At 46.5% G+C, this 12,800-nt stretch overlaps 1 protein-coding gene across 6 annotated transcripts in view; it reads left to right on the top strand.

Annotated features, from left to right (window-relative positions):
• Positions 1–12,800, top strand: part of dock6 (dedicator of cytokinesis 6) — a 226,535-nt gene that overhangs the window by 158,164 nt on the left and 55,571 nt on the right. For 4 of the 6 annotated variants that reach the window (XM_078234904.1, XM_078234901.1, XM_078234900.1 and 1 more), the window contains 4 exons: positions 2,184–2,353; positions 4,748–4,905; positions 9,094–9,276; positions 11,715–11,841. In XM_078234904.1, the coding sequence (XP_078091030.1) occupies positions 2,184–2,353; positions 4,748–4,905; positions 9,094–9,276; positions 11,715–11,841 (638 nt within the window). The remainder of the gene's footprint in view (positions 1–2,183; positions 2,354–4,747; positions 4,906–9,093; positions 9,277–11,714; positions 11,842–12,800) is intronic. The other 2 variants (XM_078234903.1, XM_078234899.1) reach the window with 1 other exon arrangement.

The raw sequence follows: 12,800 nt of genomic DNA, 5'->3' as shown, positions 1-12,800 counted from the left end.
GGACCTGAAAAAAACAGGCCTAGGATATAGTTCCCAATTCCAGGAACTGCAGTGCGTGAACATTGTCTGAGGGCAGAATTGGGCTCGACTGTGATAGCCCCAGAATTGATACTCTGAAAGCTTATGCTGGGAGCTATTGCCAGTTGAGCAAGAGACTGATGGGTCTTTAATGTCTCTATTATCTTCAGTGTTACTGTGCAAAAGCCTTTAGGAAAAGAGGAGATTAGAAAATTGGAGACGGAAACGTGCCTGAGCTGTGCTGGACGCTGAGTGATTGGAAGTAGAGTATGGTAGGATACTGACCCTTCAGCACAGCTCAGTTTTTTCTTCCCTAATCTCTGATTCAATCCCTGTACTGTGCTGATTTAGCAATTATGACATTGAACATGCATTTATATAGCATCTTAGCACATCTCCCAGTTTGCCGTATGAGGAACAGTTGAGAACTCTGGGTCTGTACTCGTTGGAGTTTAGAAGGATGAGGGGGGGATCTTATTGAAACTTACAGGATACTGCGAGGCCTGGATAGAGTGGGTGTGGAGAGGATGTTTCCACTAGTAGGAAAAACTAGAACCAGAGGGAACAACCTCAGGCTAAAGGGACAATCCTTTAAAACAGAGGTGAGGAGGAATTTCTTCAGCCAGAGAGTGGTGAATCTGTGGAACACTTTGCCGCAGAAGGCTGTGGAGGCCAGGTCATTGAGTGTCTTTAAGACAGAGATAGATAGGTTCTTGATTAATGAGGGGATCGGGGTTATGGGGAAAAGGCAGGAGAATGGGGATGAAAAAAATATCAGCCATGATTGAATGGTGGAGCAGACTCGATGGGCCAAGTGGCCTAATTCTGTTCCTATGTCTTATGACGCCTCAAAGCAGCCTTTAAACTTACCCTACAGCTGAGTTTATTTTCAAAAACATGTTTATCATTCTCATTGCTGTGTGTGGGAACTTGCCACGTGCAAAATGACTGCCATTCTTTTCCCATTAACTATGGACTTCACTTTTAAAGTAATTTATTGTACAGGGAGTGCATTGGGACATCCTGAGAGATGTGGTAACAGTATATAAACATAAGCTGTTAAGAATGAGAGGTGATCTCATTCAAATGTACAAAATTCTTACAAGGCTCAATAGGGTAGATACAGGAAGGATGTTTCCCTTGGCTGGGATGTCTAGGGCAAGAGGCACAGTCTCAGAATAAGGGGAAGGTTTTAGGACTGAGATGAAGACGAATTACTTCACTGAGGTGTTGAACCTTTTGGAATTCTCTACCCCAGAGGGCTGTGAAGGCCCAGTCACTGAGCATGTTCAAGATGGAGGTCAATAGATTTACATAAGAACTAGGAGCAGGAGGAGGCCATCTGGCCCCTCGAGCCTGCCCCGCCATTCAATAAGATCATCGCTGATCTTTTCTTGGACCTTTACTGTTCAAAAATTTATCTATCCTTGCCTTAAAAACATTCAATGAGGTAGCCTCAACTGCTTCACTGGGCAGGGAATTCCACAGATTCACAATCCTTTGTGTGAAGAAGTTCCTCCTCAACTCAGTCCTAAATCTGCTTCCCCTTATTTTGAGGCTATGCCCCCTAGTTCTAGTTTCACCTGCCATTTCTACATATTAAAAACATCAAGGGATAGTGCAGGGAAATGGGGTCGAAGGAGAAGATCAGCGATCATCTCGGTGGATGGAGGAGGGGACTCGGAGGGCTGAATGGCCTACTCTTTTTAATGTTCTTCTCAGAATTGGTAAATGCAATGATATAGTATGGAATGAACAGTATGCTACTCAGAGTTGCAGCTCAGTGCCACAGAGAGAATCTGTAGTTGAGGAAGTGTGCATTAAGTGTCGGTTGGTAATGCCTGGAAATGTACAGTATTGTGGCCTTGTGCTGCCCACCTGAACCAGGAAACTCCTTGCAGGTTAAAGAGGCCATTAGTCCATTTGCTGTTTGTGAGATATTGCTAACATAAAATGGCTTCCGTTTTTGCCATTATAACAATGTAGTAGTGAACACTACAGAATTGCAAGTATTTATACCTTTGGATATTTGCTCCTGGTTCAAGCTGAGGCTGTAGAACAGTTGCAAAAACCCACCATTTGTGACAGTATTGGTAGACCATTAACCTGTTACAGTCTACGGATAGTTTCACTCTCTATCTGTGTGCACGCTTCTTCTTTTCTAGATTGTTCTTTCTGCACAAAAAGGCAATTGGCGCCATCCACAACCTGATGTGCAGTCACGATGCAGACCCTCGGTACACCGATTGTGAGGTGAAAGCCCACGTCACTAAGCTGTATTTGCCACTGATTGGCATTGTCATGGATACCTTGCCACAGCTGTACGATTTCACAGGTAGGAAAGGGTCTTCTGTTTCGCTGCGGCACTAATGATATAGGTTAACCGTAGTTCAGAGTGTAGCATAAGGGGAGGCGGCGGCAGCGTAGTGGCATCTGTTGTCACTGTACTGTTAATCCAGCAACCCCAGAATAATGCCCTGGGGACCCATGTTCCAGGCCCACCACATCAGATGTTGGAACTTAAATTCATCCAATAAAAAAACATCTGGAATTAAGAATCTAATGGAGATCTTGAAGCCATTATCAATTGTTGTAGAAATATAACTGGTTCACTAATGATCTTTTTGGAATGAAACCTACCATCCTTAACCAGTCTGACAGCAATATGGTTGACTCTGCACTGCCCTCTGAAATGGCCTAGCAAGGCACTCAGTTCGGGGGTGAGTAGGGATGTGCAGCAAGTGCTGGCCTTGCCAGCCATGCTCTAATCCCATGGAAGAATTATTTTTTAAATGTCAGAGTACACAGCACTGCAGAGGTTTGATCTTCTCTCTTGATTAGTGCAGACAAGATATCTGCCATAAAAAGCTCAATGACATTTATATAGCTTCTCTACTGTAGGGAAACATCTGAGGCTCTTCACAGGAGCAGCCCTGAGCTACATAGGATATCCAAAACCTTGGTCAAAGAGCTAAGTTTTAGTCAACATGTTAAAGGAGGTGAAGCGAGGCAGAGAGGTTTCGGGCCTAAGCAACTGAAGACAGGACCATCAGTGGTGGAGTGAAGAACATTAGGGATGTGCAAGTGGCCAGATTTGGTAATGTGTAGAAATCTCTGAGGGTAATAAGGCTGGAGGAGGTTCAGTGGTTGGCACTGCTGCCTCACAGTGCCAGGGACCTGGGTTCGATCCCCCCCAGCTCGGGTCACTGTCTGTGCAGAGTCTGCATGTTCTCCCCGTGTCTGCATGCGTTTTCTCCGGGTGCTCCGGTTTCCTCCCACAGTCCAAAAGACGTGCTGGTTAGAGTGCATTGGCCATGCTAAGTTCTCCCTCAGTGCACCCGAACAGATGCCAGAGTGTGGCGACTAGGGGATTTTCACAGTAACTTCATTGCAGTGTTAATGTAAGCTTACTTGTGACACTAATAAATAAACTTTAAGAAATAGGAAAGGGCAAGACCATGGAGGAATTGGAGAACAACCTTCGGAGAGTCAGACCTGGGAGCAATCAATTAGGGCAAGGCTGTGAGGACGAGAGGAAATAGAAAGGAGGTTAAAGCATTTCAGGCCTCAAAAAACCCCGTGGAAAAAGAATGGTTGACAGGAGAGGGACAAAACGGAAAAGATTAAAATCAGAGATGAAACGATGATGATAACAAAGAACAGTACAGCCCAGGAACAGGCCCTTCGGCCCACCAAGTCTGCGCCGATCACGTTGTCCTATCTAGACCAACTGCCTCTATCCCTCTATTCCCCCGCCTGTTCATGTGTCTATCTAGATAAGTCTTAAATGTTGCTCCAGACCCCACCACCCTCTGTAAAAAAAACTCCCCCCCCCCCCGCCCCGCACATCTCTAATGAACCTCTCCCCCCCTTACCTTGAACTTGTGCCCCCTTGTAATTGTCATTTCTGCCCTGGGAAAAAGCTTCCAACTGTTTACCTTATCTATGCCCTTCATAATTTTATGAACTTCTATCAGGTCGCCCCTCACCCTCCGTCTTTCCAGGGAGAACAATCCCCGTTTATTCAATCTCTCCTCATAGCTAATACTATGGTAACCAGGTAACATCCTGGTAAATCTTTTCTGTACTCTCTCCGAAGCCTCCACATCCTTCTGGTAATGTGGTGAACAGAATTGGACACAGTATTCCAAATGTGACCAAACCAACGTTTTCGGGCGGCACGGTGGCACAGTGGTGAGCCTCACAGCGCCAGGGACCTGGGTTCGATTCCCGGCTCGGGTCACTGTCGGTGTGGAGTTTGCACGTTCTCCCCGTGTCTGCGTGGGTTTCCTCCGGTTGCTCTGGTTTCCTCCCACAGTCCAAAGATGTGCAGGTTAGGTGGATTGGCCATGATAACTTCCCCCTTAGTGTCAGGGGGACTAGCTAGGGTAAATGCTAGGTTATAGGGATAGGGCCTGGGTGGGATTGTGGTTGGTGTAGGCTTGATGGGCTTAATGGCCTCCTACTGCAGGATTCTATGTAACTGTAACATTATTTGCCAACTTTTATACTCGATTGGGATGAATGTGAGCAGTGTCTGGGATAGTGGTGATTACTCTCTATCCATGTTACATCCCAGCAAATAAGCCTGTTGCATATAAAGCTATATAAATGTCATTGAGCCTGCTGTATGTGAAACATGATGGTGATTGAACTCTGATCACTGGAAGGATTGTCTTTATCACGTCATAAAGTTCTAATATAGTTACTCATTGCTCCCCTTTCCCAGCAGAGAATGGCAACCAGAAGGGCCGTTTCATTGCCTCGACCATGGATGAAGTGGATTCCGAGAACAACAGCATGATCAGTCAGACAATCGCCATGGCAATAGCAGGGTCGCCTGTACCTCACCCAAACAGAAGCTCCCCATTCCAGCTTCCTGTTATGGTAGGACACCATTCAGTGACAGTGGAATATCTGTATGAGCTTGTTCCAGAGATGGTTTATTTCTTTTGATAATTTAATGCCATGCAGGTAACGAATCAAACACACTTTGAAAGGCGGTGTTGTTAAAATTACTGTGATAAACCGCCACACTCCGGCGCCTGTTCGGGGACACTGAGGGAGAATTTAGCACGGCCAATGCAGCTAACCAGCACGTCTTTCGGACTATGGGAGGAAACCGGAGCACCCGGAGGAAACCCACACAGACACGGGGAGAACGTGCAGACTGGGAATCGAACCTGGGTCCCTGGTGCTGTGAGGCAGTCGTGCTGACCACTGTGCCACCGTGCCAGGTGACCCCTTGGTAAATCAGATTAGGGTGGAATTCCCCAGCCTTTCCTGTTCGCAGAGGGGACTGGAGAATTCAACCCTTAATGTTTTTCAGGCTGATTCTACTAGATTGTGTAACCATAGTTGAATTGGGAATCCCTGTCCTCTCTCTCCTACTGTGCATGTCTTTTATCCCAGTAACTTTGCCCTTCATGTATTTCGCATCAAGCCCAAGGTGGCTGTGGTTTTTTGAGCATACGAAGGAGTGTCTGTTAAAACTGTTAAATGTTTGTTAAAAAGATGCAGTAAAATAAAACCAGAACTTGCAGAAGTAGCTCCCTCTTTGATCGTCGATTCCATGCTGAGCAAGCTGGAAAGTCGTCCACCCAGTTGGGTGTCACAAGGCAGCTGTGAATGTTCTGTTCGAGTTGTACTCTAAATCTGAAGTAACAGGTTAAAAGGGAAATCTTGAACCAGTTCCACAATTTTTTTTCAGGACGATTGATACAGGGAATGGATTTCTGGGTAGGGTAGCTGGGATCAGTTGACAAACACCTTTGGTGGCACAGTGGTTAGCACTGCTGCCTCACAGCGCCAGGGATTGGGGTTCAATTGCGGTCTTGGGTGACTGTCTACGTGGAGTTTGCACATTCTCCCCGTGTCTGTGTGGGTTTCCTCCGCGTGCTCGTGTTTCCTCCCACAGTCCAAAGATTGGCAAATTGCCCTTCAGTGTCAGGGGAATTAGCAGGGTAAATATGTGGAATTATAGGGATTGGGCCTGGGTGGGATTATTGTTGTTGCAGGCTTGATGGCCAAATGGCCTCCTCCTGCACTGTAGGGATTCTATGATTCTATGAAATCTCTTATTTGGTGGAGTTAATGTTGATCTTTTTCGGCTGATGCATGACTGAATGATCTACCTTGTCCTTCTTTACATTGTTCATAGAATCCTACATTCGGCCTGTCGAGTGCACCGACCGCAATCCCACCCAAGCCCTGTCCCCATAACCCCATGCATTTACCCTAGCTAGTCCCCCTGACATTAAGGGGAAATTTAGCACGGCCAATCCACCTAACCTGCACATCTTTGGACTGTGGGAGGAAGCCAGAGCACCCGGAGGAAACCCACGCAGACACGGGGAGAATGTGCAAACTCCACACAGACAGTGACCCGAGCCGGGAATCGAACCCGGTTCCCTGGCGCTGTGAGGCAGCAATGCTGACCGCTGTGCCACCTTCTCCTCTCCTTCGCCACTAACCCACATCCTTCACCCTTCTCTTTAATGGAGATGAAATTGAAAACCACAAAGATAGTATAAAAGTAGAAATATCTTGCCACTCCAAATCCTGGTGTCAATATGTGTATTACCTTGCCACAAGCTGGATATCGGATTGCCAATGCCACGTATAATAGGAGTTAGTTTCAGCTTATTTTCACTTGGGAGCAGGAACTATTTTAAATAGTTTGCATTCCGGCACCTGTTCGGGGTACACTGAGGGAGAATTCAGCATTGGCCAATGCACCCAACCGGCATGTCTTTCGTATTGTGGGTGGAAGCTGGAGCACCCGGAGGAAACCCACGCAGACACGGGGAGAACGTGTGGACTCCGCACAGACAATGACCCAAGCCGGGAATCGAACCCGGGTCCCTGGCGCTGTGAGGCAGCAGTGCTAACCACTGTGCCACCGTGCCGAGTGACCCCTTAGTAAATCAGATACTTAGGGTGGAATTGCCCAGCCTTTTCTGTTTGCGGAGGGGCCCGGAGAATTCAACCCTCAGTGTTTTTTTCAGGCTGATTCTACTAGATTGTGTAATCATAGTTGAATTGGGAATCCCTGTCCATTCTCTTCTACTGTGAGTGTCTTTTGTCCCAGTAACTTTGTCCTTCATGTATTTGGCATCAAGCTCAAGGTGGCTATAGTTTTTGAGCATACGAAGGACTGTCTGTAAAAACTGTTAAAATGTTTGCTGAAAAGATGCAGTAAAATAGAACCAGATCTTGCACAAGTATCTCCCTCTTTGATCATCGACTCCCCGCTGAGCAAGCTGGAAAGTCGTCCACCCAGTTGTGTGTCACAAGGCAGCTGTGAATGTTCTGTTCGAGTTGTACTGGATAAATCTGAAGAAACAGGTTAAAAGGGAAATCTTGAACCAGTTCCGCAATTATTTTCAGGGCGATTGACACAGGGAATGGATTTCTGGTTAGGGTAGCTGGGATCAGTTGACAAACACCTTGGGCGGCACAGTGGTTGTCACTGCTGCCTCACAGCGCCAGGGACCGGGGTTCAATTCTGGTCTTGGGTGACTGTCTATGTGGAGTTTGCACATTCTCCCCTTGTCTGAGTGGGTTTCGTCCGCGTGCTCGTGTTTCCTCCCACAGACCAAAGGATGGCAAATTGCCCCTCAGTGTCAGGGGGATTAGCAGGGTAAATATGTGGGGTTACAGGTATAGGTCATAGGGCCTGGGTGGGATTATTGTCAGTGCAGCCTAGATGGGCCAAATGGCCTCCTTCTGCACTGTAGGGATTCAATGATTCTATGAAATCTCTTACTGGGTGGAGTTAAAGTTGATCTTTATAGACTGACGCATGGCACGGTAGCACAGTGGTTAGCACTGCTGCTTCACAGCTCCAGGGTCCCGGGTTCGATTCCCGGCTCGGGTCACTGTCTGTGTGGAGTTTGCACATTCTCCTCGTGTCTGCGTGGGTTTCCTCCGGGTGCTCCGGTTTCCTCCCACAGTCCAAAGATGTGCGGGTTAGGTTGATTGGCCAGGTTGAAAAAATTGCCCGTTAGAGTCCTGGGATGCGTAGGTTAGCGGGATTAGCGGGTAAATATGTGGGGGTAGGTTCTGGGTGGGATTGTGGTCGGTGCAGACTCGATGGGCCGAATGGCCTCCTTCTGTACTGTAGGGTTTCTATGATCTATGGGTTTCTATGATCTACCTTGTCCTTCTTTACATTGTTCATAGAATCATAGAATCCTACAGTACAGAAGAAGGCCATTCGGCCCATCAATTCTGCACCAACCACAATCCCACCCAAGCACTGTCCCCATATCCCTATGCTTTTACCCTAGCTAGTCCCCCTGACACTAGGGTCAATTTACCATGGCCAATCCACCTAACCCGCACATCTTTGGACTGTGGGAGGAAACCGGAGCACCCGGAGGAAACCCACACAGACACAGGGAGAACGTGCAAACTCCACACAGACAGTGACCCAAACCGGGAATTGAACCCAGGTCCCTGGCGCTGTGAGGCAGCAGTGCTAACCAGTGTACCACCTTCTCTCCTTCGCCACTAACCCGCATCCTTCACCCTTCTCTTTAATGGAGATGAAATTGGAAAACCACAAAGGTAGTATAAAAGTAGAAATATCTTGCTGCTCCAAATCCTGGTGTCAACATGTACATTACCTTGCCACAAGCTGGATATCGGCTTACCAATGCCATGTATAATAAGAATTAGTTGCAGCTTATTTTTGCTGGGGGGCAGGAACTATTTTAAATAGTCCAAATATAACAGTCCAAAGATGTGTGGGTTAGGTGGATTGGCTATGCTAAATTGACCCTAGTGTCAGGGGGACTAGCAGGGTAAATATATGGGGTTGCAGGAATAGGGTCTGGGTGGGATTGTGGTCGGTGCAGACTCGATGGGCCAAATGGGGATTCTAGGGATTCTATGATTCTAAGTGACAAGATTTTTCTATTTCAGCCTGACTCGCTGACTTCCAGGGATACTAATATACTAGCCCTTCTGGTCACAGTCTGAAAACAAGTCTGTACCATTTCTGCAACGACAGGCATGGCTGCTGTGATATGTACTGAATGGGTTGCAATGTAAATTTCTCTGTCTTTGTAGCCCAGCCGGCAGTACTCCACCCTATCGGCTGAATCGAGTCGCATCCTCCTCATCTGTTTCCTCTGGGTTCTGAAGAATGCAGATGAGGAGATCCTGCAAAAATGGTTCACAGACCTGTCTGTGTTCCAGCTAAACCGCCTGCTGGACTTGCTGTACCTCTGCATTTCCTGCTTCGAGTATAAGGTAAGCACAAGGGGCCTGTGATGTGTGAGTGGATGTCTGTGCCTACAGTTCACTTTTAGCAATGGCTCTGCATTTCCTCTGTCAGAGTCTGATATCTGGTCCGTGTGTTATATTTGTTATCCCCTCTTTGAGTCAGACATGGGAGTTGTAGAGTCTTACAGCATAAAAACAGGCCCTTTGGCCCAACTTGTTCTTCCCACCCTTTTTTTTTAAACCCCTAAATTAATCCCAATTGCCTGCATTTAACCCATTTCCCCCTATACCCATCTTACCCACGTAACTGTCTAAATGCTTTTAAAAAGTCAAAATGGTACCCGCCTCTACTACTACCTCTGGCAGCTTGTTCCAGACACTCACCACCCTCTGTGTTTATATCTCCCCTTTCACCTTCAACCTGTGCCCTCTAGTTTTAGACTCCCCTACCCTTGGGAAAAGATATTGATTATATTGGGAGGCGATGGCCTAGTGGTATTATCGCTAGACTATTAATCCAGAAAACTCAGCTAATGTTCTGGGGTTCGAATCCCGCCACAGCAGATGGTGGAATTTGAATTCAATAAAAAAAAATATCTGGAATTAAGAATCTACTGATGACCATGAAACCGTTGTTGGAAAAACCCATCTGGTTCACTAATGTCCTTTAGGGAAGGAAATCTGCTGTGCTTACCTGGTCTGGCCTATGTGTCACTCCAGAGCCACAGCAATGTGGTTGACTCTCAACTGCCTTGGGGCAACTGGGGATGGGCAATAAATGCTGACCCAGCCAGTGACGCCCATGTCCCATTAATGAATAAAAAAAAAACATAGCATAGGTAAGTTGGCAAGCAACAAAACCTTGCATTTATATATTTATTTATACCACCGTTTTATATATTTATTTATACCACCGTTAAAGTAGTATACCTATCACAAGGAGCGTAATCAGGCAAAATTTGACATATGATAGAGCACCATGAACTTGCTATGGGAAGATGACCAGAAAGTGAACCCAAACAAAAGGAGCTTTATGTTAAATAATTGCAATGAGAGCTGTTGTGGTCAGTATTATGTTAGGAATCTTTGTCATCTTTCAAATCCCTGCCATATCTTCATTGGCATTGTCCCTTTAAACTCATGATTTTTCTGTCCGTTCCCCCCCCCCCCCGCGGCCAAATATTTCCACCTACTAGTACCAAAGGCTTAGTCATTTAAATGGCCAAAGCTACACTGCGATCATTCACACAGCAGATTTCTGAAAAACTAAAGATAGCTGTTTTATATGTAGATTATGTACATTTATGTGCCTCGACGCAGTTAGTGAAACTACAGGACTGCAGACCGAAAAGCTGCCAGTCTCTTCCATCAGAGTCTTCATGTTGCACAAGCTCTTGATCGGAAGAGTCTCAGGTTTGGAACCGTGATCCACAAATTACCTTAAGGATCAGAGCAACTTCTGGACCTTGTGGCAAATCCTTTGTTTCCTCCAATAATCTGTCAGGTTTACAAAGTCCACAAGCTTGAAGTCATCACCTTAATCATCATCACTCCATGAGGTGAATTTTCCTAATCCGCCCGCCATGGGAATTGTAGCGGGCAAGGGGTCAGACTACAGAAAGGTCTCTTGACCTCAGGCGAGATTTTCCGGTTTCACGGCGAGTGTGGCCGGGTAAATCCCACCCATGGTCTTCAGCCTTGCTGTTCCCTACACTGCAAGCGATGATATTTTAAATACATTGAGTAATTGAGGTTTTAGTCATCCCTTTACTTCATGGTGAGGGGAAACCTCCCAGGGAGACCTGTATGAGGCACATGTTTTTCACTCTGTTAACATTATCTGAGCAATATTCAGATATTTAAATGTATGATCTTGAGGATCTAGAAATAGAATTGAAAATCTTGCAGACAGCAAACAGCTAGTCTGTTCTCAGGTTTGCAATGAATGATGTAAAGTAAAGTTAAAGTTTATTTATTAGCCACAAGTAGGCTTACGTTCATACTGCAATGAAGTTACTGTGAAAATCCCCTAGTCGCCATACTCCGGCACCTGTTTGGATACACTGAGGGAGAATTTACCATGGCCAGTGCACCTAGCCAGCACGTCTTTGGACTGTGGGAGGAAATCGGAGCACCCGGAGGAAACCCACGCAGACACGGGGAGAATGCGCAAACTCCACACAGACAGTGACCCAGGCCGGGAATTGAACCCAGGTCCCTGGTGCTGTGAGACAGCAGTGCTAACCACTGTGCCACCGTGCCGCCCCTAATGTCTGTCTAACTGCACTGATAGGCAGGTCTTCTTTCTGGTGCAGTTGCTCACTGGGAGTGTGGTATAGTCTCTGGCTGCAGATGATGCACTTCTCCAAATAACATGAGGTAAGAGTAAGGCAAGTGGCCACAAGAGCAAAGGAATCTTGGCCTAGCCATTAAATAGCTTTCAAGTTGCTATTGATTGGTTTCAGGGTAAGAAATCCTTCGAGCGGATTAACAGCCTGACGTTTAAGAAGTCCCAGGATATGAAAGCACGACTGGAAGAGGCCATTCTAGGGACTGTCGGAGCTCGGCAAGAGATGGTGCGCCGGAGTCGAGGTATGCCAGGCTCTGTTTGAGTTCTCTCCCATTAACCTGCATGTCTAGCATTCTCTTATTATCCTTCCATATGCAGCCAAAAGTAATGGTTTTGTGTCTATCCATTTTTTGTTGGGTTGGGGCTTCAGATCAACTCACTGCCTCCTTCAATCGTGAAGGTCCAAACGTTGACTGCAGTAAAGTAGCACAAGCTGATTTTCTGTGCCATGCATAAGTGGCAGTTGTTCATGATCGTGATGAATGGCGGAGCAGGTTCGAAGGGCCAAGTGGTCTCCTCCTGCTCCTATTTCTATGTTTCTATGTGTAAGACTGGACAAGTGTGTATTTTTCACTCAGTGCCTGCATCCATCCACTTTGAGTACTGGTTACTGGTGCCATGTAGCACCCTAACCTATTTTCCTTTCTGTGGCACAGACCATCTTTGGAGAGAGGATAGGGGAGTTGATTGTACGTTAATGTCACATGCATGCAGATCAGTGCGCACACTCAGTCAATCCCAGTTCATTCTGTCTTTAGCTAGACAAAACCAGAAGTGCATCTTTCCATCTCTTTATTCAGATCTTTATTGGAATTCACATGGCTGGTAACAACAGATGTTAGTGCTATACTGTATGGGCAAGTAAATAGAATCTTCAGTCAGTACATGAGATTGTGACATTTAATGGTGAAATATCAGTACCTACTGTTGTGTAATCAAACTGCAGCTTCTGGTCTCCATTCTGTGGTGTCTGGACAGCTCAAGAAAAAGGCCACAGTTGCTGAAGATGTTCTGTGGCCTGGTATTTTGACACTCTCAGCTGGAGAATGAGTGCAATTGGGTGAATCATAGAAGCCCTACAGTACAGAAGGAGACCATTCAGCCCATTGAGCCTGCCCCGACTACAATCCCACCCAGGCCCTATCCCCGTAAGACCACGTATTTACCCTGCTAGTTCCCCTGACACGAAGGGGCAATTTAG

Source organism: Mustelus asterias, chromosome 19 (assembly GCF_964213995.1).
Source record: "Mustelus asterias chromosome 19, sMusAst1.hap1.1, whole genome shotgun sequence".
NCBI lineage: Eukaryota > Metazoa > Chordata > Chondrichthyes > Carcharhiniformes > Triakidae > Mustelus > Mustelus asterias.
The sequence above is the reverse complement of the archived record's forward strand: the minus strand, read 5'-3'. Positions and strand labels throughout refer to the sequence as shown.